This window comes from Aythya marila (genome assembly GCF_965140915.1).
Source record: "Aythya marila genome assembly, chromosome: 4".
Lineage (NCBI taxonomy): Eukaryota > Metazoa > Chordata > Aves > Anseriformes > Anatidae > Aythya > Aythya marila.
This window is the reverse complement of record NC_139045.1, coordinates 31,852,832-31,880,071: the sequence shown is the minus strand read 5'-3', so window position 1 is coordinate 31,880,071 and position 27,240 is coordinate 31,852,832. Positions and strand designations below refer to the sequence as shown.

Genomic DNA, 27,240 nt, shown 5'->3' with positions numbered 1-27,240 from the left:
AGCAGCTTTTCCTGACGCAGGGAGCTTGAGAAGCTCCATATTAAATAGATTAATTTGTGGAGCGTGCAGCAGCGAAGCACATCCTTTCTTTCACTTGAAGCAAATTTCTGGTTTTTGAGGATCATTTGACGTTAAGAATAGCTTTACTGATTCTTTGTCCTTAGAGACAAAAAAAAAAAAAAAAAAGCTGTGCTTTCTGAGGCTTGCTCCTTTTCCCTTTCTTCTTGCTGACCATAAGGAGTTAAAAGCGATGGGCTGACATTTGAACTCTCTGAACTCTGATTAGCTTCTTGGCTTTGAAATAAAGGAGGAAATACTAGAATCTGGGGTGGGGGGGGGGTGAGGTCTTAATATAGTACTTGATTGCAATATATATTTTTTTGAACTGATACAAAGTACCAAAAGCTGACTTCCTGCTGTTTTTTTTCCCAGCTCATTTTTCTCCTCTTCCCTCCCATACTAATTTGTACTGTAGGAAACGAATGTTAGCTTAAAGGCTCAAGGTGCCCATTGCTGGACAGCAGAGCTCCAGAGGTTGATGTGCCAGCTATACCATAGCTGAGATTTCTGGTGGTAGATGTTTCATTAATAAACCTGTGAAACGGGGTGCATTTCGTATAGTTCTGCTTTCCTTCTTAGTAGAGTGTTGCATCATTTTATACATCAGAAGAAGCTGGCCCAGAGTACGTGCTGTGCATTGACTTCAACGCATCCCAGATGTTTTGTAAGGACCTGATAATTCCTGCAATAAACATTGTAATTACTGATTCTAGTAGTGACCATTTTTTTTTTTTTTTGCTAATTTGGATTTTCTGGTATAATTTTTTTTCATATTGTATGTTTTTTTAACAACATAATCTAATAAAGTATAAATATTTGTTAGTACTTAGGAGTAGGTCACAAATATGCTGTTGAGAGTGCTTCCTTTTATTAATAGCACTAAATCACGCCACTGTCTTTCCATTTTCTATGCCATGACCGCGAGCGCTGAGTGACACAAGACAGACCAGCAAGCTGGGTATTTCAAAAGGTTGCATCTAGGGGAATTCTGCAGGCTGTCTGTGTGGTGCCCTGCCGCTGCAGTGGCTTCTTTGCTTTAGGTCAAAATGTGGAAATGATCTGACGCTGCGGAGGATTCCCCCTCTTTCTGTCCGCAGAAGGGGGTGTATGTACTTGGAAGCGTAATTGGAGTCTTATACGGGGAGCTGGAAAGCAGAAGCTTTTAATTTGATGGTAGGTATAGATGACTGGAGCATTGAAGCGTACGGATGAAGATGAAATTGCATAGTGCAATCAGTTAATAAAATATGAATGAACATTAAAAGTAGTCTGCATTTTTTTTCACTATTGAAATTTTAAAAGGTACTTCATGAGAAGAAAATCAGTGTACTTCATGAGAAGAAAATAAGTGTTGCTGGAGAAAATACATATCAAGCATGATAAATAATATCATGCAGTGCTTCTGTCAGATGCTGTAGAATCCGGTAGGTTGCTGCACCAGAACAAAAAGCTTTGTCAAGTGGCACCAGAAGAAGGAGAGAGAAGCAAAGATTTAACGCGTCACAAGAACAGAATGATGCTCTGGGAGATGGAGAGGTGGTGATTTTGGGATGAAGCTACTTTTTCCATGTTGCGGTCTGGTTACTGGCTCATGCTTATCTTTTACTTTTCTCCCCAGTGAGGTTTTGTAGTGGCCCATGGGGTGGGGGAGCGGCATTTTCAGCTGCTGCTAGAGCCTGCTGTGAGTGGAGGAGGATTGTGTAATCGCAATTTGACTCTGCGGCACCGTGCTTAAAGTACCTTTAAGAATAGTGTAGCCTTGCTCTTTTAATTTCTTTCTCTTTTAAATTGTATTTCCACAGTCATATAATACAGCTTGTGAAAATGCTATTTGGTGACAAAAAATCAGATATTCTTAGGGAACTAGCATGTGTTGTTGAAATTCTGGATAGCTTGCACATGCCTGAGGAAGTCTTGCATGAAGTTTCCTCTGCTGGCAGAGAAAATTAAGATTTTAATAAGCCAGGCAATCACTAGCAGCTATAACTTTTCCCTTATGAAATTGAAATTAACATAGCACAGAGAGCTGGGCTTGGTGCGTTACTGTAGCAAAAGCTTGGTGAAAGGGTTTTGAAAGAGGTGCCTGTATTTGTTTTCTACGAGGACTGCCCAGTGTCCTAGGAGTTTGTAAATGTTTGCTGCCTAATCCATCTAAACGGTGTAGTGTTTGTTTTTTCCTCAGTAGTAGCATTTGAAGCTATCTGGCTTAAAGTTTATACTTTTTGCTTAAATATTTGGGCTGTAATTCATGAAAGATAGGAGACGTGCAGTCCAGGCTGATGTTTTACACTTGGGTGTCAAAGCTGGATTTTGCAGCTTTATATGGCATCTCAGCCTGCTGACTTTTCCATGGCTTCTTTTCAGGGGCAGGTGGTATCAGTTGCATTGTCCAGACCAAAGGCAATAAATCAAACCCAGATTTTTTAGAAATTATGTTTATTTCTTAAATCTTGGGTCCGAGCTTGCTTGTAGTTGCTTAGTTTCCCTTTTTAGCTGATGTTCTTTTTCTGCTTCATGGGGAGAAAAAAGGGGAGGGGATTTTTAGTGCTTACCAGATGCAGCGTGAAAGTTTCTTATGCGCCTTAAGGTCTACCATGCAAACCTTAGCTGTCTTAAGGGTTTGTGCTCATTCATTATGAGAAGAAACTAAAATGCTCGAATTAATGAAGAAACAGCAAGAGACGGCTACTGCAGGAAGATTATCACTCTTAAATATTAAGCAGGTCAAGCTTATCAGATACCACAGAGCTCTTTCATGCATTTTGCTGAACTATTCTAACTTGAAATGGTTTCTGTCAAGATGGAAATTTTTGGCTGCAGCTGTAAATAGAAAAAGGAAATGGTTGGGTGCAATGATATTTAACAAGAATGTAACTTCCTATTACTCTGAGCTTTGCAGCCCCATTGTATTTCCTGTCAATAACCTCCCCCATTCTCTCAGACCAGAGAGAGATGTGCTGCTACATGGGATAAATACTGCAGCGCCCTTACACATGAAAGTGAAACGCTTTAAGTGGCGTTGCTGCTGAATTGACAGAAATTGGCCCTTTGCTGTTGCACCTAGGGAGATTTTTGAGTGAGATTATGTGCTTGATAAAATTAATTACTCAGTAAAATTGGAATTGCAGTTGATGCATTCAAAGGCTGGACTGGGACCTCTTCCTTCTGTACTGTTCATGGTCCCTCCTTAATTTTCATTTTTGAATTTCAGCATCTTTTCTCCCCTCATAGACACTCTCTGCAGGAAGAGAAAATGAGTTTATTGGTATTTTAAAGTGAATTAATTAAGGCAGGTGTCATAGAATCAGTACTTTCTTTTTCTTGATTCTCTGTCTTCATTAGATGCCTAATTACATTTGTACAGGATGATGCTTAAAAGCAGTGTTTGCCACTAAAATCTGCCATGGTTTCAGTGTTGCAAGGGCAGAATTCAATATTTAGCCTACCTGGTGCGCAGAAGTGTGCGGGAAGAAATATGCTGCCCTTAGGTACAAGGTAGGTGAGCATGTGGTCGACCTTTTGCCTTTTTTGAGAATCTTTTGTTCTACCTCCTTCACAGGGGTGTGCTGTGTAGTTTGCTTCCAGTGAAATGCTTTGAAAACTGGGTAGGGAGCAGCCATTTAAATGTCACGCTATTTCCAGTGCAAGACTTGCAGCTAGAGTGGCTCAGCTTTTAGCCTGAGAAGGTGCTGTGCTGGTATTGTACAAGCCTTCTCTTTTTGCTAGGTTCTTCTGTGTACTCTTTCACTCTTGAGCTGTGTTTTCAGATGTCTGAAAAAGACTGTGAGCAACACATCTCGGCTTTAAAATGTTTCTTTTTCAGTTTAGAGACTCTAGGTAGGAGCTGGGATAATCCGTGTTTTTTCAGAGGCACAGAGTCCTGTAGCTTCTGTTGAAACGGTTTTGGGTTGCGAATGATCAGCCTTCTTCAGAAAGACATTTATTTACGCCTCTAAAGTAGACCAGGGTGATTTCAGGTTTGATTCCTTAATAGTTCTTCACTAAGTCAGATGAACACAAGTTAGCATCTTAGAAATGGTTTGTGAGCTCAGTGTCAGGCTCTGAAGAACAAACCAGGGTTGTGCAGGCAGTTCTACATTTTTGGAGGATTTGGCAACTGCAGGGTAAGCAAATTACATGGGGGGGGGGGGGGGGGGGGAAGAGAAGGAGAGTGGATATGGCTGAAAAGCTCTGAGGTTTAAAAAAAAAAAAACAAAACACACACATATGAACTGCTTTTGTGCCTTTGGGATTTGTGTTTTTATTTCACATACTCATGGGCTATAGAAGCATTCTTTAAACGGAACTGAAATACAGCATTTTCTCATAACCCCTGAATTCCAGGACCTGGTAATTCAGGATGAAACGTCAAGAATGCCTGGGCTTCTAAGGGAGCTTAAGTTTTTGTTTCATTAGGCAAGTGACTCTTTTTTGTTGTTGTTTTCTTAAGAACTTAAGAAAATGTGGAAAGAAGGTAAATTAAAGGCTTTATTTCAGAGCAGTTACCATCCTCTTAGGTACTTAAAGATCGCTTTCTGAAGTATTGCAAAATGAACAAGCAATTATTTCATTGTAAGAAGAAAAAGGGAGGATGAAGGTAGGCCTTCTGCCTGCCAGGATGCTCAGACTTTGCTGGTGGTAACGGAGGTGCTTCAGAGGAAAGTGTTTGATGTGCGTTTTGAACAAGTGGGCCCAGTCTGCTCATCCAAAACAAATAACTTCAGATAGTTCTTGGCCTGGCTGAAACAAAACATCTTTGTGTGTGTGTGTCCACGAGTAGTTTCAGGTTCTATTTAGGCCCCGCAGGTACATGAATACCTGATTTTTATGCCTGATTCCCTGACTACATGCTGGAGTGACCCGTGTTGTTCAGGAACCTACGTGGTGGTCTCCGTGAGCTGAGCTTGGGGCTTTCAGGATTTTGTGCCCTTTGTTTTTAAAAGCAATTGGAAAGCCAAGCTTAATGAAGTAGCTCTGAAGCATTGCTAATGCTCTCGGCAGCACCACTTTGCCTTTTCCAGAATCTCTGCTCTTATTTAGTTGTTGAAGCAACTGTCCAAGATGCCTGAAAGACACAAGCTCCCTCTGGACCATCTCTAGAGAGCTTCGGTTGTTGCTTGAAATCTGGGTGGCTGAAGGATTTTGAAAGAGGTTTCAGAAAACAATTTCAAATGAACTGAAGTCATTGTAAACTCATTTCTTAATTTAGTACAGGTTTCATTTATTTCTGAAGTTGAGGGTTGATTTATGGGAGAGAATAATTCCATTCTGTTGTTAAACACGCTTTATTGTGCTGCTGCTGCTAAAATATAAACCGCACAGACATCTGGAGAAGAAAGCCTTTTCTTTTCACCAAGATATTCATTATAAGATTTCATGTCTAACTGCTCATCTTCTCTGTTAAAATTCTTCACGGGTCTTATTCTGATTTTTATCATGGCCTGCCTTTAACATTTTTGGGCGTTTTTCAAGGAGTCTGTTTGGGTGTGAGGACAGGGAGAAAAAACAGATTTGTGTCCTTACATTCGCATCCTGTTGAGAAATGAGACTTTGTAAGCTCTTTACCGTCAGATCCTATGAGCTTGATCTTTATGAATTTGATACAGTTGTGGTTTTGTAATAAGTGAAAATAAAGCAGCGCTGGCTTGGCTAGCTGTTCTGCTAAGAGCTTCTATAAACATTATTGCAGGATTTCACAGGAAGGTGAGCAAAGGTTACCCAGAAGAACCACGAATGGCAGTGGGAACCGGAGGCTGGAGGAGAAGAGGCTGCGCGCAGGGGCTGCTTGGAAGTAGTGAGGAGCGGCTGGTGTCTCTCATGTTTCTCTAGGCTTACCTACCTCTTTTACCTCAGCACCTTCTAAAATAAGCCAGATTGCAACTTTCTGGCTCTATGCTGTTTTGCCAACTTTAGAAAAACACCAAGAAAAAGTTGTTTGACCTGTCTGTCCCCTTAAGTCGTGACTTGTGGCTGTAAATCATGGAGTTTGTTTTTGGAGAGAAGTTGTCTTGTCCATCCCACTGATTTATTTTGGTTTAGCTCCCCTTTCCTATTTTTAGCCAAAATGGGTGAAATAGCAGGCCTGCACGCAGTGTTTTTTGATGGGTGATGCCATTTTGGCCCTTCCTGCCTTCCACGCTCTGAAATCAGTCTCTGATGTCCGTGGGGTAGCTCAGAGAACAACAAGACCACCACCCGTCTTGCAGAGACAGCACAGCGCTCTTGTAAAGCATATATAAAGGAATCCTGACGACAAATTGCCTGTCCCCAAGCATTCAGAAGCAGTGAGTCAGTCCTCCCCCTCTTCCCTAAACAATGCAGCACTAAGAATAGCGGAGGCTATTTCGCCTTCTAGGTTCTCAGTGCTTAAAACTCACATGTTTGTTCTTTTACCTGCTAGGCATTATTTCATTTACAAAAATAAATAACCCATGATTTTTGGGGTGCTGAGAAGAGCATGTGGTGGTGAGGACATGGGGAGCCAGGCGGGAGCAGTGCTGCTCCAGGTGCCGCAGCCTGCAGAGGACTTTGCCCGTGAGCCTGGTAGGGTTGTAGCAGGGCAGATGGGTTTTCTGGTGGTTCTTTCTGCCATTAGGAAAGATGTTAAGTTTGGTGGTTGCAAAAAAAAAAAAAAAAAAAAAAAAAAAATGCAACCACCCCGTAGTTAGAAATGTTCCAGGTGCTTTTTTTTTTTTTTTTTTTTTTTTTTTAAGAGCGTTGGCTTGATGATAAATGTAAAAGAGAAGAGAAGAGCTAGGTGACCTGACAGACAAAGTCTTTGCAGAAGACTTTGGTTCAGTGGCTGCTGGGATCTGTTTCTGTATCTGTGTTAATTCTCCCTTAACAATTTATTCATTTGTCAACACAATCTCTTCCCATCAGCTGTAGTCAGCACTACTGAAAGTATTTGGGCTCGGTTGTTTCTGTATGTGTCAATCTCCTTAGTCTTTTTGTTTATCAGGTGTAGTCTGGAGGAATGAATCTAAAATCAGTCAGTGAATGAGATTTTTGAATTTTGTTTCTTTGCTTCAGTTTACATATAAAAATTGTGCTTTCATATACAGCATGTATATGCTTTTGTATCTCAAAGCCTCACTCTGTGGGTTCATTAGTATTCATACATTGAACACACGAAGTGCCAAAATGCCAAACATAAAAAGTTGGATTTTATTTTTATCAATAAAAAACAGCATAATTCTACCTTAGCAGAGTCACTTAAAAGGACCTCTTGCATGTTAAAAATCCAGTCCCTTTTGCCTGCTGTTCCCAAGAAAACCACAAAGGAAAAAAAAAACAACAATAAAATGCCCTGCCTTTGTTTTTTCTCCATATGCTGTCAACAAAGGGCACAAAAAGGAAGGATGGGGAAAGTTCACTAAGTAACGGTTATGATTATTCCATCTACAGATGTTGCTTTATGAATCATCAGATAATGTGGTTCCTAAGGTAATCTGAAGTAATCAAAGAAATAAGGGTACAAGGAAGGTTTGGAGGAGCTGATGAAAGAAAATGAGACATTGGGGTAAAATTCTCTGCACTTCTGCTTAGCTGCTGTTTATTCTGTGGATTGCTGGGTCGTTGTATACGTATGTATATGTAGTCAGAAGGATTAACTCGGTTTTTGAAGTTTTCTAAAAAGATACAACTTGTTCAGAGTAGGTTTGGGCTTTTGTTTGCATTTTTAGGGGGTAAGCACTTTTCTTCTGTTTTTGGCCTGTGAAGTGTGAGTAATGCTGCTATAAAGAGGTGCACCTCTCGGGTCCACCCTCTTCTTCCGCCGAGGAGAGTGTCTGCCTCTTCCCGTCTGCCCTGGGTGACTGTGCTGGTCCCTTGCCCACCTCCCCATCCCTTCAGCTCTTCTTCTTTCCTTTGGAGATTGATGATTCAGGCAGTCGGCGTTTTAATTCGTATGGTGAGGTTGGGCTAGCCAGAGAAGGAGGAAGGATATTGAATTGTCAGTGGTGATGGAGGCAACTAAACTACTTCTTTGATACAAAGATGAGTGCAAACCTAGCTGAAACTGCTCAGGTGCCAAGGCAGTTGCCAGAAATTCCCTTTCCCTCTTTTATTTTCCTCCTGTTTTTCTCCAGTTCTGTTCACTTGAGCTTAAAAATGTCCCCTGAAACTTTGGAATTGGCCTGTTTTGTCAAAATGTATCATGTGGAAGTTGGTGTTAAGGTGGTGAGCCTGAAAAAAACTGAGAGATGCCCCGAAGTGGAGCGTGGAGCTGAGCTGTGCTAGACAGACTGCTCGGCGTGGTGCTGGCTGCTTGGAGAGGGCAATGGAGGAGATGGAAACCAGGCTTTCTCCTCTGCAAAGGGGACTGTTTCTCCACATTTGTTGTTTCAAGACTTCCATTCCTAGGCTGATATTTGTGGGCCTTTCCCAGGGCTGTAACGTTCTCGTGAAATGTCCCGTGTACTTTTTTGGGCATGTAGTCTGCAGCCAAAAGAGAGCTTTTTTGGCATAACTTGAGGTGAATCCATTTGTGAGATGAGGTTCTTTAAATGTTCTATTTTAAAAGTGACTTCAACTTTTAAGCATCTTAATAAATTGCCTTTGAAACTCAGCTTCTGTGTGAGTTCCCCTGCAGAGGTCTGGATGCATTGCATTGAGCTGGAAAGGCGGGGATGCAGAAGGGTGTTGTGCCAGCCTCTAGCTGGCTTTGAGAGACCACTAACACGTTGGAGAACCTCACTCCTGTCCCTTTCAAGGGACAAGAACTCCTGTCCCTTTCTCTTCATTGCAGTGGGCTTTTTAAAATGTATAGTGGTGGCTTGGGTGTGGAGGGCAGAATGGCCCCCTGCCCATTCCTCCTATTCCAATCTGTTGTTTTCTCCCTTGGGGAGGGAAAAAAAAAATAAATCGGAGCTGGAGAACAGTAGATTTCTCTTTCTGTGAGTCCTGCCGTCGAATAAACTCAGCTCTCGAGTTAGGTTCTGGCACAGCTTCCAGCTGCTGATAAGCGCTGCAGACGCCCTGGAGCTGGCCACTGGGCAGGGTTATGAGCGCAGTGCCGCAGGAATGTGGCTGTTCTGCTTTCGGGGCCAGGCTGGGGCTTGGAGCACTTCAGCAGCTCTCGTGGGGTGCAGAGCAGAAGCTGGCTGTCGTGCAGCCAGGGTCCCATCCCCGGGGCTGCTGGGGAGCAGTGCATGGAGATGCTCGGTAGCTCCATGTAGGGGTGTCTCTCTTCTGTGAGAAGAGTGCTCGTCCGCTTGGAGCTGAGCTGTTCCCTGCAGAGACACTGTGTGGTAGGGGTGAGGCTGGATCCAGGACTGCTCCCAGCTTTTGTGGAAGAAATTACCTCCATGGTGATGTGCAGAAGCCGGCTCAGAGCCTGTGGAGTTTGTTAGCTGGACCTCCTGGGGTCCAGGCTGCCTTCTCCAGAATGAATGGGGTGCCGGCACTGGGATCTCTGCTGCTGCTCTCATGGGGCTTTTCCTGTTTTGTGGCTAGAGGGCTGGCTGTGGTTGTTGGCTGAACAGCAACCTAGTGCATTTTGAAGAACCACTGCTATGTCACGTCCTTGTTCTCCCGAACTCAGTGAAATGCAGTCTCCTGCATCCCCAAAGCGCTGGGTGCCTGTTGCATAGATGGAGAGGCAGAGAAAGGCTGTTGCTGCCTGAATTCCCCAGAAGATAGATTAGTAAGTCTTAGAGAGCTGCTGATGATTACACAAATTGGCACAGAGGAGTATTCGGCTTCTTGTCCTTCTTAGCAGAGGTTTTTCAGGTGTGAAAAGATATCTCAGTAGTATCTTCAGGGTGCTAAAAACCTAAGAAAAGTGATGAGGTGGTTCAAGGTGATACTATATACATATGCTGTATGGCTTAACTTTTATTTTGATATATATATGCATTTAAATATATATATTTAAGTACTTGTAAGAAACGTGCTTTCTCTCACATGTCAGGGACTTTTTATTTTAGTGACAATTTTTATTTACTTATGTTTACAGCAGTGCTCAGACTTTCCTTCTGGGTATGTCCAGGAGGATGACTTTTGGAGGCCTGGAAGGTGCTAGATGCTGTGGGAGCAGGACAGGAGCTGGCTGGGGGTGGTTGGAAGGAGACTCAGTCATTCACTCGGACTTCATAGTTCTGCATAATTTGCTCTTACATTATTTTCCAGCAAAACACTACCTGGATGTATCACATTTCTCCTGCTACAATGGCAAGGGAGTTGACTCCCTCCTCTGAGAAATATTGTCATAAAAGTTGTGGGTTTCATAGTAATAAACCTGATTGGTAATAAATTATGATGGCTGTATTGGTTTGGGCTATAACAACAGAATTATGTAGGTGCTTTAATATATAAAAGGTGTAATGTTACAGAACTGCATTTTTAAATTGGGAACCAATTAACTGCACTACCGCATGTTATGCAAAGCAGCTGGATAACAAATGAGAGCACAATCCTTCCCTCCCGCCTCAGACTCGCCCTTGCTAGGATGCTTGTTGGCATCGCCCAGCAGCGATGAGCCTGGTTCCGACTGCTGCTGGGGAGGTTTTCAACAGCATGGTGTGCTGGGTATGTAGCTGTAACGAGCAAGTGCTGGGCTTGTTTTTCCACCACTACGGCTGTTTAGACTTGTGGAGAACACGTTTTAATTGAGAAAGTGGTGAAGGTGCCCTGGGATTTCTGTCTACGTTAAGGGTATCTCGGCTCATGTTGAAATAAGCTAAAAATGTGCTAAAACCGATGGGAACTTCATTGTAAATGTTCCTAGGGCAAAGGAAAGATGATGATGTGTATGTTTCCATGCTCTTTCTTATTCTGTTCTGCTTATAAGGAATGAGTTGGCTTTTGTGTTAAAGCCAGCTAGGCAAGCACTTCCTTTGATGTCAGTTTTTCACAAGCTGCTATTTGCTCTTCTACCTTTGCATCTCTCAGCTCTGCTAGTACAAGTGCTTGTCTGAATGCCAGGTAGACTAGACTGGGGATCTGCTCCGTGCTGACATAATTTTCATTCCTCAGGACTCTCTTAGGACTCTCTTAAATGACTTCTCCATGGCTCCCTACACACCCTTGTAACCAGGTGAATCAGTATGACTGAGGGGACACCTTCAAGGAAGGGAGGTTGTTCAAGACAGCATTGCATCTCGAGTGAAATGCTTATCAAGCTGTGCTTTTATTAGCATGAGCTTTCCAACATGTGCTATTGTACAGAAACCTTCTTCAAAGGTCATTGTTAAGACAGAGAGAAGAATGTATGAAAAGGTTTGGAAACAGCATATTTAGGAATACAAGGACCTACAGCCTGTAATGTCTTCTTTCCCTGCTGTGTATAGTATCATGTGCACTAAATATTAATTGTCTTCTTTTCTTATTTTTTCAGCTTCTCAGCAAAGATGCCTCCAAATGGGAAGGCCTTACATTTTCACCCGTCAGTCCTGCATTTTGGAATGCAGTAAGTGTCTTGTGTTATTGTTACTTCAATTAATAATTAAGTGGGGAGGAACAACTCTGTTGGGCTGTGTTTGGGTGAAGATTATTAGCTGAGATCATTCCATCCTCTGAAAAAAAGAGAAATAGTAAGTAACTGCCACGGAGTTGGAATCGTTTTGTACCTTGAGGCACTTGGTAAATGAAAATTAATGTAGTTTTAGAAAGGAGGAAAAAAGAACTGGGAACTGTAACGCATTCTGGGTAGATACTGAAGAGAAGGGCCTTCTCAGGTGATTCTGCATGTGTGTTAAATCAGTTCCTCATGCTGGTTGTTCCTTTCTTGAAAAGTTGCCTTTCTAGAGGGGGAAGAGCTTTTTGCTACCTTTAGCTTTCAAAAGTAAAATCCAGAATACCCGAGGCAAAACATACTGGTAGATTACTTGAGATTTTTAGTTTTCTTCTAAGAAAAAAAAAACAAAAACAAAACAAAAAACACAAGCAAAACAAAAACCCCAACATTTTAAAACGATGATTTGTCTTCCATCAATAACCAAAACAGAAACACCGTACCCTTGTGAGTTAAAGGAATGTTTCAGAAGATGTATATGTAAGCTGCTGGTTTTAAGATACATTAGCTAACTCACAAGCCATAAGAGATCATTGTTTTAGCTGACAAAACAAAACAAGACTTCGGTTATTTGAACTTTCTTATTGAAAGCTTTGTGCTTAGTAAAGGTTACATTAAAAAAAAAAAAAAAAAAAAAAGAACAAAACAAAAAACAACAAGAACAAACTAACTCTGAGTGACCCAAGTAAGCTTTGGCTATGTGCACCTCTTGTATTGCAGTGTTATATATTTGTCTTTGTAAGTTAAAGGGCAAAACTTGTTTGGTATTTTTCCAAAGAATAATCGTATCTGGGAAATTTTCATATCGACATGTTTTGGTGTGATTTGTTTGGATGCTTTTTGTACATTGCCTGTTCTTATAAAGTGAATAATTTCTTTCTCTTTTTTCCCCCCTTTAGATTACTGGGGTTACCCAGAGCTAAAATGCTGCATGCCTACAACCCTAGTAGAGATAGAGAAGTTGTGGTGAATTCAGTGTTTACAGCTACTAGACAGTTTCATGTGTCTCCTGTTCATAACCGGGTGAGTGTTGATGTACTTTTGGAAACTATGTAATGGCCAAGTGCCAAGCCTTCATGCTTCCTTTGGCCTAAACTTTTCATTCTGTGTTTTCTCTTCGTGCTTTTTCTTAGGACCTCCAACTTCTTTCTGTTTTTGCTAGCACTTTTTGCTCGTTTTTACTTAGATTGGTAAGGGAGAAGACATCCAAAACCTACAGTAGGAAATGTGTTTTACAGTAACTCAGAAAGAAAAGATTTTTTCAGTGTTAAATTGGCTGTTTAAATCTCATTCTCTTATATGCAGCATTATGCAGTCATCCACAGGCATGTGGGTGTTTACAGCCTTGAATTTTCAGTCTTTTCAATGGTCTTGCATATTCAACCAAAAAAAAAATAAATACTGAAATGTTTTATGCATTTTTTGTTGCAATTATGAGCATAATTGCCATAGGATCTAAGACCATTATTTTAACTCATATTTTTTAATGATGTATAACAATATAACACATGTTAAGAATGAGTCACTGGGATCTGAGTTTGATGAAGCCCAGATTTTACCCTCTGCTGATGTGCAAAGCATTTTATTATGCTTTTGTCTGGTGTTGTATTTTTATTTTTTTTCCCCACCATGCCTGAATGGATATTACTGTGCAGACAAACTTTATTGCTCTCTTGGTTAGACGGGCCTGTTTGGTTAGAATTGTTTTGCCCAAGTTTGGCTTTGACTCATGTAGCAATGTGTCACAGAGGTGATTGACTTGCTTTGTGGTAAGTATCTATGTGCGGGGAAGAGTTTTAAAGGATGTGGAGGCAGTTAGTTCTGCACGATGAACTTGTGCAAAAAGGAACATTGATGAGGCCTGAGCTAGCTGAGAAATTCCAGCCATAATACAGCAAGTTGCTGCATGCTCTGTTCTTCTGCATTCCAAGAGATAAGAGTTATGGACAGGTGAAACTTCGTAGGGCTGAGTTTTTGCTAGTGGGATCTGTGGATACAGAAGTACACGTGGAAGTGTCTGTGGGTGAATGGTGGGTGTTGTGATTAACTGCACTGAGCAAGCAAGCTTCTTTGTGGTCTCTGTAGGTGATTCCAGCGATGGGAAAAATTTCATTCAGAGTGCTTTTTCTGCCAACAGAAGAAGGCAATATTGAAAGCTCATTATTTATAAATACCTCATCTCATGGAGTACTTTCATATCAGGTAAGTTTGCTTATTTTTGGTTTGCGTTTTGGATTTGTGTTTTTTAAAAGTGAAATTCATGCATTTCGAACGTAATGTTCATTGAATTCCTGATACAAGTCAAGTGGAGTAACATTGTACAGTTCATCCCTATTACCAGATTTTGCTGATCTCATGATCCCTCGTACTTGTATACCATTAAAATAACTACTGCTAGGGGGACTACTTGTGGTAGTTAAAGTAAGTGTGTGTTTGTACATAGCATATCGATCATGGTCCTGTCAGTACTGGGTGGCTCTATGTAATATTGTTGTCTAGAATGCACTGTGCTGGAATTTGTTTGTCGTGAAAAACATATGTGAAACGTGAAAGTGGAAGTTATAGGTTTTACATTGAAGCCATCTGTTGTCTGATTACCTAGGGAATTCAAGCGAGTCTTAAGTTATTTGATTTTTATAAGGAATGTTACGCGTTTCAAGTTCTTCACTTTCATTAAGTTGTAGAAGAAAAATCGAAACCTGAATTTAGTGATTTAAAAACAATGTCAGCTTTAATCAACCGTCCAGCTCCTTCATTCTCATACTTTGATGCTGTGCTGGAAAACAGACCTTGAAATGAAGCATAGTTAACTTCAGTGAAATACAGGTTTTGGAATACAAATATTGCCATTGTCTACCACGTACTAGGGGTAATGCCAAATTTTGTGGGAACTTTTCATCAAAGATAGGGGAACACGGCATTATAGAGTGTTTGACCTTTTCTTTTTGCATCTATCCCCTCTTTGCATTCACTCCTGACCCCTTGCTTTTTGTTACCCAGTCAGCTCAACCAGGGCCTTTTGTGAACAGGTTGCAGGGAAGCAGTTGTCAGTGTCACCAGAAAATTGGTTTGTCTTCTGTTGGACTGCTGCTGGAATTGGTAGCACACTGTTACTCACGGACAGTTTACCAGGCATCTGTAACAGAGGAAGTGACTGTCCATGATTTCAGCCTGCATTAGGTTTAAGAGCTTCAAAATTGGGCATAACTGTAGTGGCTGATGCACAGCTACAGCGCTCTTGAGAGCCCAAAAGCCTTGAAATACGCTTGTTTCTAATGTGTTTATGCGAGGAGTATGTATGGCAGATCCTCCCAAATGGAGGATTACCACTGTTACAGGAAAATGTATTTGTAACAGTCTCCATTTAAAAAATAAATAAAAATTCCCCATATTCCCTTTGATTGGATATTTTCTATCCAATGCCTGAGGGTCTGCAGTGAATACTGTGTTATTCTATTAATTTAAAACATGTTTTTTCTTCTGTTTTAAAGATCTATTTTCATACAAGTAAGTGAAAAACCCCAATGGGTTTTTCTTGAGAGAAAGAATAAAATCATCAGAGGTTATCTTGCATCTCATTGTCTTTAATCTTGGCAGAGTGGAAAATATAAATGCAGTAAAAAAAAAACAACAAAACTTGCAAATCTTGAGTGCTCTGAAAATTGCAGGCTTTAAAAACCGAAGTGATCAAAAATATTTTATTTAATTTTGAAGTCAAAGCCATTGATTTCAGTATGCCCTCAGGCTAGAAATATAGTTTTCCAGAGATTACCGCACAGTCAAATGGTGACCGTAACGCTGTGATGTGGCCATTAGCCTCCTGTTTTACTTAGTAGCCTGTTGACAACAAAGACTACATGGTATGTGTAAGTACTGCATGTAGTTTTTTAAAAACAGTTCTGCTTTACTCCATCATTTGTGAAGACAATTTGAAAGATAATGCCTCTTGTTCACTTGCATTAAGAAAAGGTTTAATAACTAGCTTAGTTAAAAGGTTAAAAATGGTTAAAATATGGATTATTGCGAGCTTCCAAATATTTAGTATATCCAGATACTTCTATTGTAATTGCCTGAAGAACAGCAAGAGTTTAAATGCTTTTTAATGAGAGACCCTGATACTCTGCTGATAAGTAAATGTGATAGTGAATGAGTGAAGATGCTAACATGCTACTTTTGTGTATATTTACTCTGCTCAGTGGAACTCATTTTAATATGTATATTATCTTTGAAATAATTTTTAAAAAACAGTCTGTTCCTTGGGATTCTTATTAGTAAAATATTTTTCTGTATTACTCTGATAACTGATATATTGTATGTTGATATAATGACTTTATTTTTTTTAACAAAAGGTTTTTGGAGTGGGAACTTTGACATCTGCTCCAGAAGAACCTAGAATGCAGCTAGCAAACGCCTATTTACTGCTTCCGCATATTCAAAACATCCAGGCATCGCAAACACTGGTACAGTATGCATTTCAAACAGTAGTGAGACATGAATCTGCTTAGACATAAAAGATTTTTGTCCTCAGGTTGTTGGGATACAAGGAATGTTAACAGAAAATCCAAGTACCAGTGACTGCAGGAGAGGGGTTACCAGATACAGGGGTATCGTGATGAGCTGGTGTCCTGGCTTTAATGAGACAAAAGCCTTTGGCCTTAAGGCTACTTCCACTTGTTCTTGAGTGTTGCTTCTGTGCTGTGCTGTTCTCAGTTGTGCCAACAAAACTATCTGTGTGCCCTTGCTCTGAACCAGAGTGGAGAACTGATATGTCTTGAAAATAAATGAATCCACTTACAGGGTCGGGGGGGGGGGGGGGGGGGGGGAGAGTGGCTTTAGAGGGGCTGTGTGTGTTTTTGTTTGTTTTTCCCCACCCATTTTATTTCAAACTTGTTCCCCATGCCAGGTCAGAGCTGTGATACATACAGTTTGTCACTGAATTATAAAGTGCGGCGTGCTGCATGGGTGAGAAGTGCTGAGAGTCAGGCTGGTGTATCCCCTTCTACCTCTGTCAATGCTGAAGACATCAGCTTTGTTTACCTCAGCTTGACTAAAGTAGGGAACTGTGAAGGATACAGCAAGGTGGATTTGCAAGGCATAACTATTTAAATTGGAAGAGAAGCTTTAACAGTTTCTTAGGTTTAGGTGCAGTTGCAGGTATTTTCATAGTCATCCAGGCTGTGTAGTACTGGAAAATCGATCTTTTATTATTTCCTTCATATTTTTTATGGATAAAACCTTTTGTGTAATACATGTATTTAGTTTTGTTAAATGTATTTTAGAATATTATACCACATAACAATTTAATCTTGTATCTAAACATAACCTGCAATGATTGCCTTCATGATGCCTTCTTCTGTTTCTTCTACCTGAGAGAAATTCTCACCTTAGATCTCTCTTTTTAAGTCTGCTTTCTGTATGTTAGATGTCTTACCTCTCCCCAAGGATATCTCACAATTTCCTTGTCTTTCCTTCTTTTCCTCAGTAACAGTCTTTCCTGTATACATACTTGCATGTATGCTTGTGGGTGTGTGTAGGCAGACAATTGTGAAGCAACCAAAAATCTTTAGGTTTAGTAATTTGTGGTGGAGGGAAGGAAGATGCTATTTATGACGTGTTGTTCTGCATCTTCTCAACTAGCTTGATGGATTATCATCAGGTACCATGTGAGGATTGAAAGGAGACTCTGCTGTTCATTCAGTTCTATCTGAATGCCTGAGTTAGACAAGTTGTGGGGAGTGTTTGATGTCTGTGTTATTATATGGTGAGGAACATTTTCCTCTGCTTTATTTCTCTACAGTACAAGCTTGAGGTGGTTTGGCAGTGGAGGATGGTACCACCTGGCACCCTTCTTCTCTCAGTACATGAGATGTGAGAGGGTATTGGCTCAGTTCTCCTAGCTCTGGGTGTAATTTTTCAGTGCCTGGCTATAACTGGGGAATTAGTCTCCAGTTCACTGTGTTACCAGTCTGGACGCAAGTGCTGCAGCAATGGCGCAGTCTCCTCGGCTGTTGAAGGTGGTAGGTGAGATCTGAGGACTGAAGTGGAGCTTGTGGCTCAAGTTTGGGTCCCTTCTTGCTGTTTTAAAGATAGCTATCTGCTCCAGTAGTGTCTCTTTTAGTTTACCCCACTAATGGTCTGATCTGGATCCCAAAGAAGCTGGTGTGATTCTTTGTCCAGTTTATATCATAGGCTTAGAAGCTATGTGAGGAAGAGGTCTATGACGTTTGAGTGACTACATACACACAAACTTAAGGACACATAAACACTAAACAATGGAGTTTTTTAGTGAAAAAACATTCAAAACAAACCACCCATACCTACCTAATCACTCATTTACTTCTGAAGTTTGTTTTTAACTGAAGTGAAATACTAATCTAAGTTCAGGGTAGCATAAGCCTCACTTGGATATGCTAAAGATATCCTTGCCTTTAAAGTCTATTGACACTGCTTGGAAACCTGTGAGAAAGGTCAGTGAGGTGTCCATGGCTTGTGTCTTTTCCCCCCATCTACTAGATCTTCTTTTAAAGATGGATGTGTTTAAGCTGCTTGCTAATACTGAAAGTGGCATCATCCATCGTTGTCAAGGCTGGAAAGGTAAAATCTTCATCTAATCCAGTGGTGATGAGTAAAAAGGCTTCCCATGACTGCTGGATGTATTGTCACCATAACTCAAACACCTGTTCTTACTACTCTGCAGTCAAAACCTACATCTGACTTCCAGTCTGAATATTTCTGTGTTGCCAGTTTCTATTTGTTTGTTATGATGCACACTCAGTTTAGGAAACTGCTCATGCTTCTGACACTTAAACCCAGAATGATTTGTAGGTGGCATCACATTTTTCAGCCTCCTTTTTGCTAAGCTGAGCAATCCAAGCTCTTTAGTATCCTTTCCACTGATGGGCTGGCCATTTCTTAACCAAGCTGACAATGCCTTTCTGCAGCTTTTCCAGTTAGTAACAACTTCTTTTGAAGATGAGTGGTCAGAATTGTGCATAGGGGTATGGATTAAGTTTCCCCTCTTTCGAGGGAAGACGAGCCTCCATGCTGCACTGAGTTTGTGGGTTTTAATTGTTCTGAACTCAGCGAAGATACCCAGGCTTTTCTGTTATTCCCCCATATTTTTAACCAGAAGCTCTTGTGGTTAATTAGGATGAAAAAGAAAGACAAAGTTGCTGCGTCTGCTGTTGAATTTCACCTTCTTTCAGCTGCTTCTTTCAAAGTTTCAGCTTGTGGAGGGTTCATAATCAGCACGCTCTGGCTATGGTCCTGGATCCTGGTATTTCTGGCTCAGGAGTTGGGAGGAAGCGAGCTGTATCCAACGCTGAATTCATAGTGTGTCCACATGGCCGTTCAGCAGCAACTAGTTACCGCTAAGCCGTGGCAGATGGCGGAGCACATGTAGGTCATCTTTGTTTATCCAGCTTCTGGATACAGCCTCTGCTCCAGTTGCCTGTTGTGGGGCGTTGGTTAATATTTGCGTGGCACTTAGCAGGCAGCTACATCGGTGCCTCATTGTGTTCAAAATGCTGTGCAAACAGGCTGGAAATGTCAATGGAGGAGTGAGCTGCAGGGAGGGATGTGTTATCACAGGAGACACAGGCATCGCTTTCCTGGCTTCCCAAGACTCCTTAAGTTATGTTCTGTGCAGGTGAACAGAAGCGACAGAAGCAAATTTGTGCAGTGTGTTGTTAGGGTGTGGAGCGGGACTGTGGTAGGATAGTAGAGTTTTCTCAGTGTGCCATCCTGATAACTGCCTGCAGAAAGCTGATGAAACTCTGCTGAATCATTGTTACAAGAGCAGCTTATTAACAGTTCTTCACTTATAACAGAGGCATGGCTCTTCAGGACTGTCCTGGAAGGAAACTTTAATGTATCAACGTTCAGAAAGAAGGGGAAGCTGGTTCTGTGTTTGTTCGTTTCAGATTATAATACGGTCAGGCTCCAGGAAGTGGTTTGAACTCTACAGGTCCTGATATTAATGCAAGAATATCTCTGAAGATCTTGTGTAGAGCCGTGTCTGGCTGACAGGGTATCTGGGGCAGAATGAGGAATCCTTCCCCTAAAAGCAGCCTCAGTTCGGCAGTTGTGTGGTGGTTGTTGAGGTGGCCTGTGCCAGCGGGCCTGTTGAGGCTCTCTCTCTTTTGATGGGTTAATTATTTCCTGAGTCATTGCCAACTGTTCTGTCCCCCAACAAGAATCCTTGACCTTCTCCAGCTGAATGGCACTCCTGGCACATCAGATGGTTGAATGTATTTATTTTTCTAAAGAGGCATCTGTCCCTCTCTGGTTTTTAATTGAAGAACATGCCAAAATTTCACCTGAGTGGCGTCCATCAGAGTTGTCCATACAGTTCCTGCAGGGTTTGTGGGTGCTGTGTGTGTGCAGGTATGTATGCATATCTAATACAAGACAGAGGCACCATCTAACTTTCTGGTGACCAGAGGAGCAGCAGTGGTTGTGTTTGTTATGCAGTGCTTTTTCTAACTTTTCCCATTGTAATTTGCCTCTGGTGTGAACGTGCACTGTGAAATTCAGCACTCTGCTGATTCCTGTGTGGTGTTGCTCACAGTATAAATGAGATGCTTCCACCCCTGGAAGAGTGAACGTGGTCATGGGCTTGTTGTCTGGGAAACTCAGCTTGACATCTTCTTCCCAGATTCTTTATTTGTCTTTATGGTTTATGGTTAATACCAGTGTTTTGAGACAGTAGGCACAATAGTTGTGCATCTGTCTGGCTCAGATAAATGAAAACCCTTTTCCTTTTCTGAAGATAACCTTTACAAAGAGAAATAAAGAATTGCAATAGAAAGCAGGTCAACACTGAATACACCCCAGTAATGTGTCTCTCACTGTGCGTTATATTAGCAGCTTCAGTCTTTAAGGTAATAGCAGATTCTTGTGTAGGCCTACTACAGGTCAAGAAGAGAAGTTCAAATAAAACTTTGGAAAAACATGATTTAACTGAATTTTTATGGGGCTAGGGGTCTGCCATGGCATTGAATAAGTGTTAACACCTCTTTGTTTATCGCCATGAAAATTATAGTGTTTTTTCTGAAACCACTGAGAAGGGAATTTTAAGTAACAAGGTTTATTTGATAAAAAAGCGATCCCCAAAGTTGCTGTTCATCTCTGACTGCCATGTTAAAACTCCATTAGCAATTGTGGCTGTGAGATGTCGGTAAGCGGTGCATGTTTTGGAGCCAAATGGTTTTTACTGCTTGCAAAACTGATGAGGACAACAGAATTTGCAGGAAGAAGAGAGCTGGTTGGGGTTTGTACACCTCCAGCAAGCTGTGCTGGAAGCATGTGCCTGTGTTTTGGTGCTGCTAATATAACCTTTGCAGAGGTTGGATCGCCCCCTTGTGTGAAGCCGAAGTCATTTCAGTATGAAATCCAATTGGACTAAGACTGCTGACTTTGCATTGGCTTCCTTTGGGCTGTACTTTTCTAAAACCATACCCCAGCATATAAATGAAATGTGATAAACCTCTCTGTTCAGATGCACCCTGCTCCCTTCTGTCTGTCCCATGGATATATGAAGTAGGCTGTTAGATACTTTAAAACCTTTTACTCAGTTCTGCCTCCCAGCATCAAATTATTTAAATTCTTTAAAAGAAATTGCATTGACACCTTCAGAAACTTGCACCTGCAGACACCCTGTTCTGATTTAGTTGGGTATCAAAAGACAAACTGAGTGGGGTTCCACATCAGCCTCAAAGTCATCAGGTAATTTTGCTGTAGTTAAGTTACAAGTAGAGTGACAGAACTCTCATAATTTTTTTTTTTTTTTTTTTTTTTAATAATTATTACCTAGAATTAACATATACTGGTTAAGCAGTATGTGCAGTTAAGTTGGCAGTCCAGATTCCCAAACAGCTTTCATGAACTATGCTTGGCTTTGGTGCTGTAGCCCCACTAGGTTTATGAATGATTTACAAGCTGGCACAATCACCGCCTTTTCCCTTTCCAATCAATAAAAAGGTGAAGCAAGCATTTTCTGTCTGTCCATTTTGGCATGAAACCTACATATAAGACCATATCCAAGAGGTATTACATTCTTGGCTTAGTAACTGTATTTCAGTATACAACTGACAGAGGAAATATACAGAAAATAAGAAAAGAAGCTTTTGTATTAAGCAAAAAGGCTGTGTTGGGTACAGTTTATTGTCTTATGAAAGTTTATAAGGTTTTCTTGTGTTGATACTGTATAAATATTTAGTAATCATGTATAATAATAGTTTGATAAGTAGATAATAATGGAGTTCATTTCTTGAGAACTGGAGTTTGCTGACCTACAGTACAGAATATATATATATTTTTTTACAACTTTCTTACATTGCTGTGTCATGTATGTGTGGAGACAGTCTTACTATCTATAAACTGTGGTGTGTGAATCAGATTTCTATGGTAACATCTTTTGAAGCAATCTGCTTGACATTTTCTTCATTTTTCTTTCTTACAGGCAGAAACTATGAATGCCAGTCTCTTACGTGTTCACCTTGAATGCAGTTTACCTAATGATGCATATCAGCAAATTAAGGTATGTTTTATTATGTGATGTCTATTTAAGTTGTCTAATTTTAATTCATGTTTAGAGGGATGCTTTCCAGAGTTTTACAATCTTTAGCAACATTGCAGTTTCAGATGTCTCAGTTTAAAAAAAGAGTTATGATTTTTAACTGCAATTCTATAAAACTGTAGCTTATGGTATAAATGAAATGTTACACACACCACACTATTACCATTAGGAGAAGGTGAAATGGTAAAAATAAATAAATAAATAAATAAATAAATAAATAAATAAATACCCTTCCCTTCCTCCAAAACTCCTATCCAGCTATGCATTGTAATGCATGTTATATCATTTAAATAAAGTATTAGAACAATATATTAGTAATAGTTTAGATTCTTGGAATTTTCTTTCTCCAGAAACGTTTTCACAAATTTTTGGTTCGTACTGGCGAAAGAGCAATGAAATGAGAGTCTGAAGTCTGGACTGCCTGAGCTGTGTTGCCAAAAGGCTTTGAAACAGGGCTTTGATGTTCAGCGGAGCTGATGAGGGGCGAATCCTTTTGCAGAAAAGCCCCCTCCAAAGTGCTGAGCAAGCACTTAAAGCACTAGATTTCCTACTCCTGGGCAGTGCCAGCAGAATATCATCTTCTCCTTTGTCTTCAAAAGAGTTTACGCAGTAAATAAGTAATGGTTCACAGTGATGCTGGCACTCAATCAGGTATTTTGTTGGATCAGATCTATAGGTTGGAGCTGTGGTCTGCAGCATCTTTCTTTCATCAAGTATGACTAGGTCAAAACTTCATAGCTATTTTTCTGTACGTTACAGATCATAGTGATCCCGTACCGTTTTATTCCCATATTTGACTCTTGCATTGCATGGTAAACAAGGCTAGGCTTGAGATGCATCTGGAAGTTTAAGATCACATGTAGTATAGCTGCCCACTCACTGATACAAGCTTCCCAAAAGCACATCACCCCTATGCTTGAGTCTCTACAGCAGCATCCTTTGTGCTTCTGGTAGCTTATTGCAAGTACTGAGCGTTTCTTTGATGCAGTAGGAGGGAACCAACATCCACAGATGCTTCCCCTCCTGTTACATCTCATTGTGGAGCTTCAGGGTAACTGAAGGTGTTTGCTGCCCCTTCACTAGAGCACTTCTTATGTGTCAGGTGTGGAAGTCTTCTCTTCTGCCTCCAAAGTAGTCCCTGTGGTAAAGCAGCAGAGTCTGAGTTTAGTGACCTTTCACTGTGTGATGCAGGACAAATTTGTTACTCGTTGTTGATTGTCTAGTTTTGTTTTGCTTGTTGCGTTTAATTTTTTGCAAAATGGTGTCTGTGTCTTTGTAGTTGCTAAGACTCAGCTGTCTTAACAGCAGCCACTACTTAGCAAGGAAATAAAATCCTATTTGTATTTATCTGAAGTATTCTAGCCAGACGACAGTGTTTTCTATTAAGAATTGTACATGTATGTTTGTTTTTTTAAAATTACTTCAGTGAGAAATGGAGACAAAAAACACAGGATTTGGAAAAATTAACTATAAACAGACCAGTGAACATGAACTGTCTTCCTACCATTAAGACACATGCATCAGTCTGTTTATGGCACATTTTATTGAAGGCAGAGGATTTAACAAAGGAAACTGTTTTGCAGTCCCTGAGGTGAGACTGACTGAGACAGTTTATAAATTTGCATTCTTTCAAGGTTCAGTGTCCTTTTTAGTTGTTTTTCGTCTTTGTTTCTGCTGTGCTGTCTGTATCTGCACTGTCTTTGGTTTCTGCTGAGAATTTTAGCAGAGGTCCTAATTACTCCTGTTTATCAGCACTTGCGTGCTGAAGACCTTGTCTGTTAGATAATGCCTTTGATTAACTTCTCAAGATACCTTACTGTAATGATTTTTTTTTCCATTTCCTCCCCCACCACACACACACTGTATCCCCTTGTCTCGCTCCAGAGTTGCTGTTTTATGTCCGATGACCCAATGCTGCTAGAAATGAGCTTAACGGTAAGAATGGAAAATGCCCAACAAGATTTTGTGGAGCACAGACAATACTTACTGGAGAATCTTTTTGTAGTTTATGTAGCAATGGAAAAAACGAAGACCTCAGGTAAGTCCTAAATACCACTGTTAATTGTAATAGAAATTGGTTTTATACATATGTTATAATTTGGTGTGCTAAGTTGAATCAATTTCAGTGACACTATAAAGTTTTTGCAAATAAGGAAGAACAATCAGTTAAATACAGCTTGTCAGCCAATCGCTTATGGCAGAGCTGCTCTAAGTGCAGTCCTCTTTATAAAGGTAACAATTGGTAACTAAGTCTTCATAAGCTTCATTGCTGTTTTCCCTGTGCTAACATATCTGCTTAAATGGTATGAAAAGATATCGTAGTCCTTTGATTTCTACAACTGTGTGCCTAGTTTCCCAGGAATTAAATTAGTCATAATAGGACTGTGAAGGCAGAATGGTTTGTACAGTACTCAGAATAGTGGATATTGTGGAAAGTGGGGTAATGAGGTAATACAGATGTGTGCATCATTTGTTCTTCTAAGCTAAAATGCCACAGGCAAAACAATCAACTCCTTACAGTTTCTTTATGCTACGTTTATTGGGTGAACAAATCTTCTAAATCCAAGGGGTTTTAAATTATTTATAGAGCTTTGCGGTCTGTTTGGTTAGGTTTTTTAGACATTTCTGCCAGTTCTACTTTCTGAAGAAGAAAGGACTTCCTAAGAGTCCACATTCAAATAGTAATTTTTATTGCTAATAAAAAGAGCATGATTGTTTTGTCTTTTGAGAAGTTCAGGTAAAGGTCCAGTCACAAAACACTATATGCCATTCCCCTGTGCCTGTCCTATGATGTGATATTTACTCAATTGAAACTGAAATACCCACTGTAAACCTATTTTCCCTGCCCATGGGATGCCGATACTTGGTGTTGAATTGTGGATGTACATTTATTCTGGTGCTGGCAGAGAATTGTTCACATCTGTCATGTCAAGGGTGTTCGCTGTTGACACTTTTGATGGGTAAAGTGCTGGAGGTATGTTTTTAAGGCTGTTCTCTGCTAAATGTAATGCAGTTATGAATGTTCATTGGATTAAAGGTTGATCATGTAATCCCTTTGGACTTGCTCACAGTGGGAAGTTCCACTTCTTGCTCCATGAGTACCAGTTCTGTGCCATATCAAAACAGCAGCGTTTGCTTGCTTGCCTTCCATTTGTGTAATTAAGCACGGTCTTGAGGGGAAGGTGTAACAAAATGGAATGTGATGCTGTGTTAATCTCTTTGCTCAACACGCATTAGAGTGGGACAAGCAAGTAGGAAGGGACTGCATGGGGGAACTTGCCAGCTGGAAAGGTAGTAGAGTGTGGGCTTTAAATCTCACAGCTGTGGGTATATGGAGCATCTGCATCAACATCTTGAACCCTCTTTGGGAAGGTGGCATCTCTAGTCGTGCTCTCGGGCAGCTGAGCAAAGCACACTCATTCACAGAAATTTTACCTGGTAAACTGGGAGAATGATGCACTGTTAGCCTCTACTTACTTACTTCAGGTACAAGCAAGGGCAAGAGCTCAGGTCTCCTTCCTTCACTGAAGTGTTACGACCACCCTGATGTAATAGCCATGTCTTGTCTGTCCCGTGGCTCTTCTTTTGGTCCTCCAGATCTTTGTAGTGTCCAGTGACTGGGAGTGTAGCTTCAGCAGGGACAAAGGGTGGTAATCAAATCCACCTTATCTGCAGGTGAAAGCTGGCTTATATCCATGTCTTGTTGCTAAGGTCAGAAAATTACTACGATAGTTGGTGATTAAGCACCAAAGGTGTAAGGCACCAAGTCTAGCTTTGCGTTGTCTCCTGAGAATGCCTGTGGTTCAGAGCAGGTGATCAAGGCTCTTCTATAGCTGTGTGCTTACACAGGCTTTTTTTTTTTTTTTTTTTTTTTTTTGTATTTAACTGGACTGTCACGTGCTATTGATGCTTTGGCCCCTTAAAAATTTGTAGCAACATCAGCCACCCATCCTTCCTTCAGCCGAGCTTCTTGTCTCCCTGCCTGTAGGAAAGAGGAGTTGTTCCATCCTGGATTTAGGAGATAATGAAGGAAGATATCTTGTTGATGCTTGCCTTCATACTTAAGGCCAAAAATCTTAAGTGGATTTCTGCTCCTTTATGAAGTGGTTTGAGAGGATTTCCAGCCTCAGATGCGCATATCTCCTCATTTTTACAAGGGCAGCTGTTGCACAGAAAGCTTTTTAAATTTAAATTTTGATTGTTTCTCATATGAGTGTCTGGCTCAGCAAGAGTGCTTCAATCCTTGGTGAGCTTACCTCGATTTTCATTCTTTTGAACAGGTGATTCCACGGTAGATATGTACATCTTGCATTCTGGGAACAGCCACGTGCATATACAGGTAAGTATGGGCTTATAGGAAGCCATATTTTAGGCTGTTGAATTTGATTAGGGAACTAACTAACCCACTGGCTTACTCTCTAATTTCAGATGGGATTTTGCTGGTGGCAAATGTTACATGTCTGTACTTCTACATTGTACCCAGACATCTTAATATATCTTTTAGAGTTGTACTTCCATCGATGGATTTTTTTTAAGACGTAGGAGCTACTATCTTTGAATAAAAAATCCATGGGTTTATTTAGAAGTTGTGAGAAAATTGCAGATATTGGCTTGCAAATGTGACGAGAAGATACACTAATATGAGAGGTACAATAATAATGATGGTAGTGCTACAAGGATCATCTTTTCTTGTCTTCATGCAGGAAATACGACAGTTGTCTCAAAATGGCAGATCACCTGTGGAGTTTGAGCCAGTACTGCTGTCTTCATCATCTACTAACTTTACAAAAGTTGCTTCTATTTCTTGTAAAGGTACAGCATGCATATACTTATTATAATCAAACCCTGTCTAATCATCTATACAATGGTAGCTTTTTTCAGCAAACAGATCTTGAAAAATCTCAGAAAAAAAATAGGAATTTTTTGAAGAGGAGGATGAATTCTTTCTGTTAATTATTTCCATCATTTTTGTGTATATATGCTTCTTTTTACGCTGATCTAAGGCTCTAAGCCATATATTTTTCTAAAAGAAGAAAGCATATACTGAAATTGTTAGCTGATTTTAAAATAAGCATAATTATTGAAT

At 40.5% G+C, this 27,240-nt stretch overlaps 1 protein-coding gene across 5 annotated transcripts in view; it reads left to right on the top strand.

Annotated features, from left to right (window-relative positions):
• Positions 1–27,240, top strand: part of TMEM131L (transmembrane 131 like) — a 77,577-nt gene that overhangs the window by 21,387 nt on the left and 28,950 nt on the right. For all 5 annotated transcript variants that reach the window (XR_014317388.1, XM_082759142.1, XM_082759143.1 and 2 more), the window contains exons 4-11: positions 11,399–11,470; positions 12,475–12,598; positions 13,661–13,777; positions 15,925–16,035; positions 22,038–22,115; positions 24,039–24,192; positions 26,435–26,493; positions 26,858–26,966. Coding sequence is in view for 4 of the 5 variants with exons in the window: in XM_082759142.1 (XP_082615268.1) it covers positions 11,399–11,470; positions 12,475–12,598; positions 13,661–13,777; positions 15,925–16,035; positions 22,038–22,115; positions 24,039–24,192; positions 26,435–26,493; positions 26,858–26,966 (824 nt within the window). In the remaining variant the exon portion in view is untranslated. The remainder of the gene's footprint in view (positions 1–11,398; positions 11,471–12,474; positions 12,599–13,660; positions 13,778–15,924; positions 16,036–22,037; positions 22,116–24,038; positions 24,193–26,434; positions 26,494–26,857; positions 26,967–27,240) is intronic.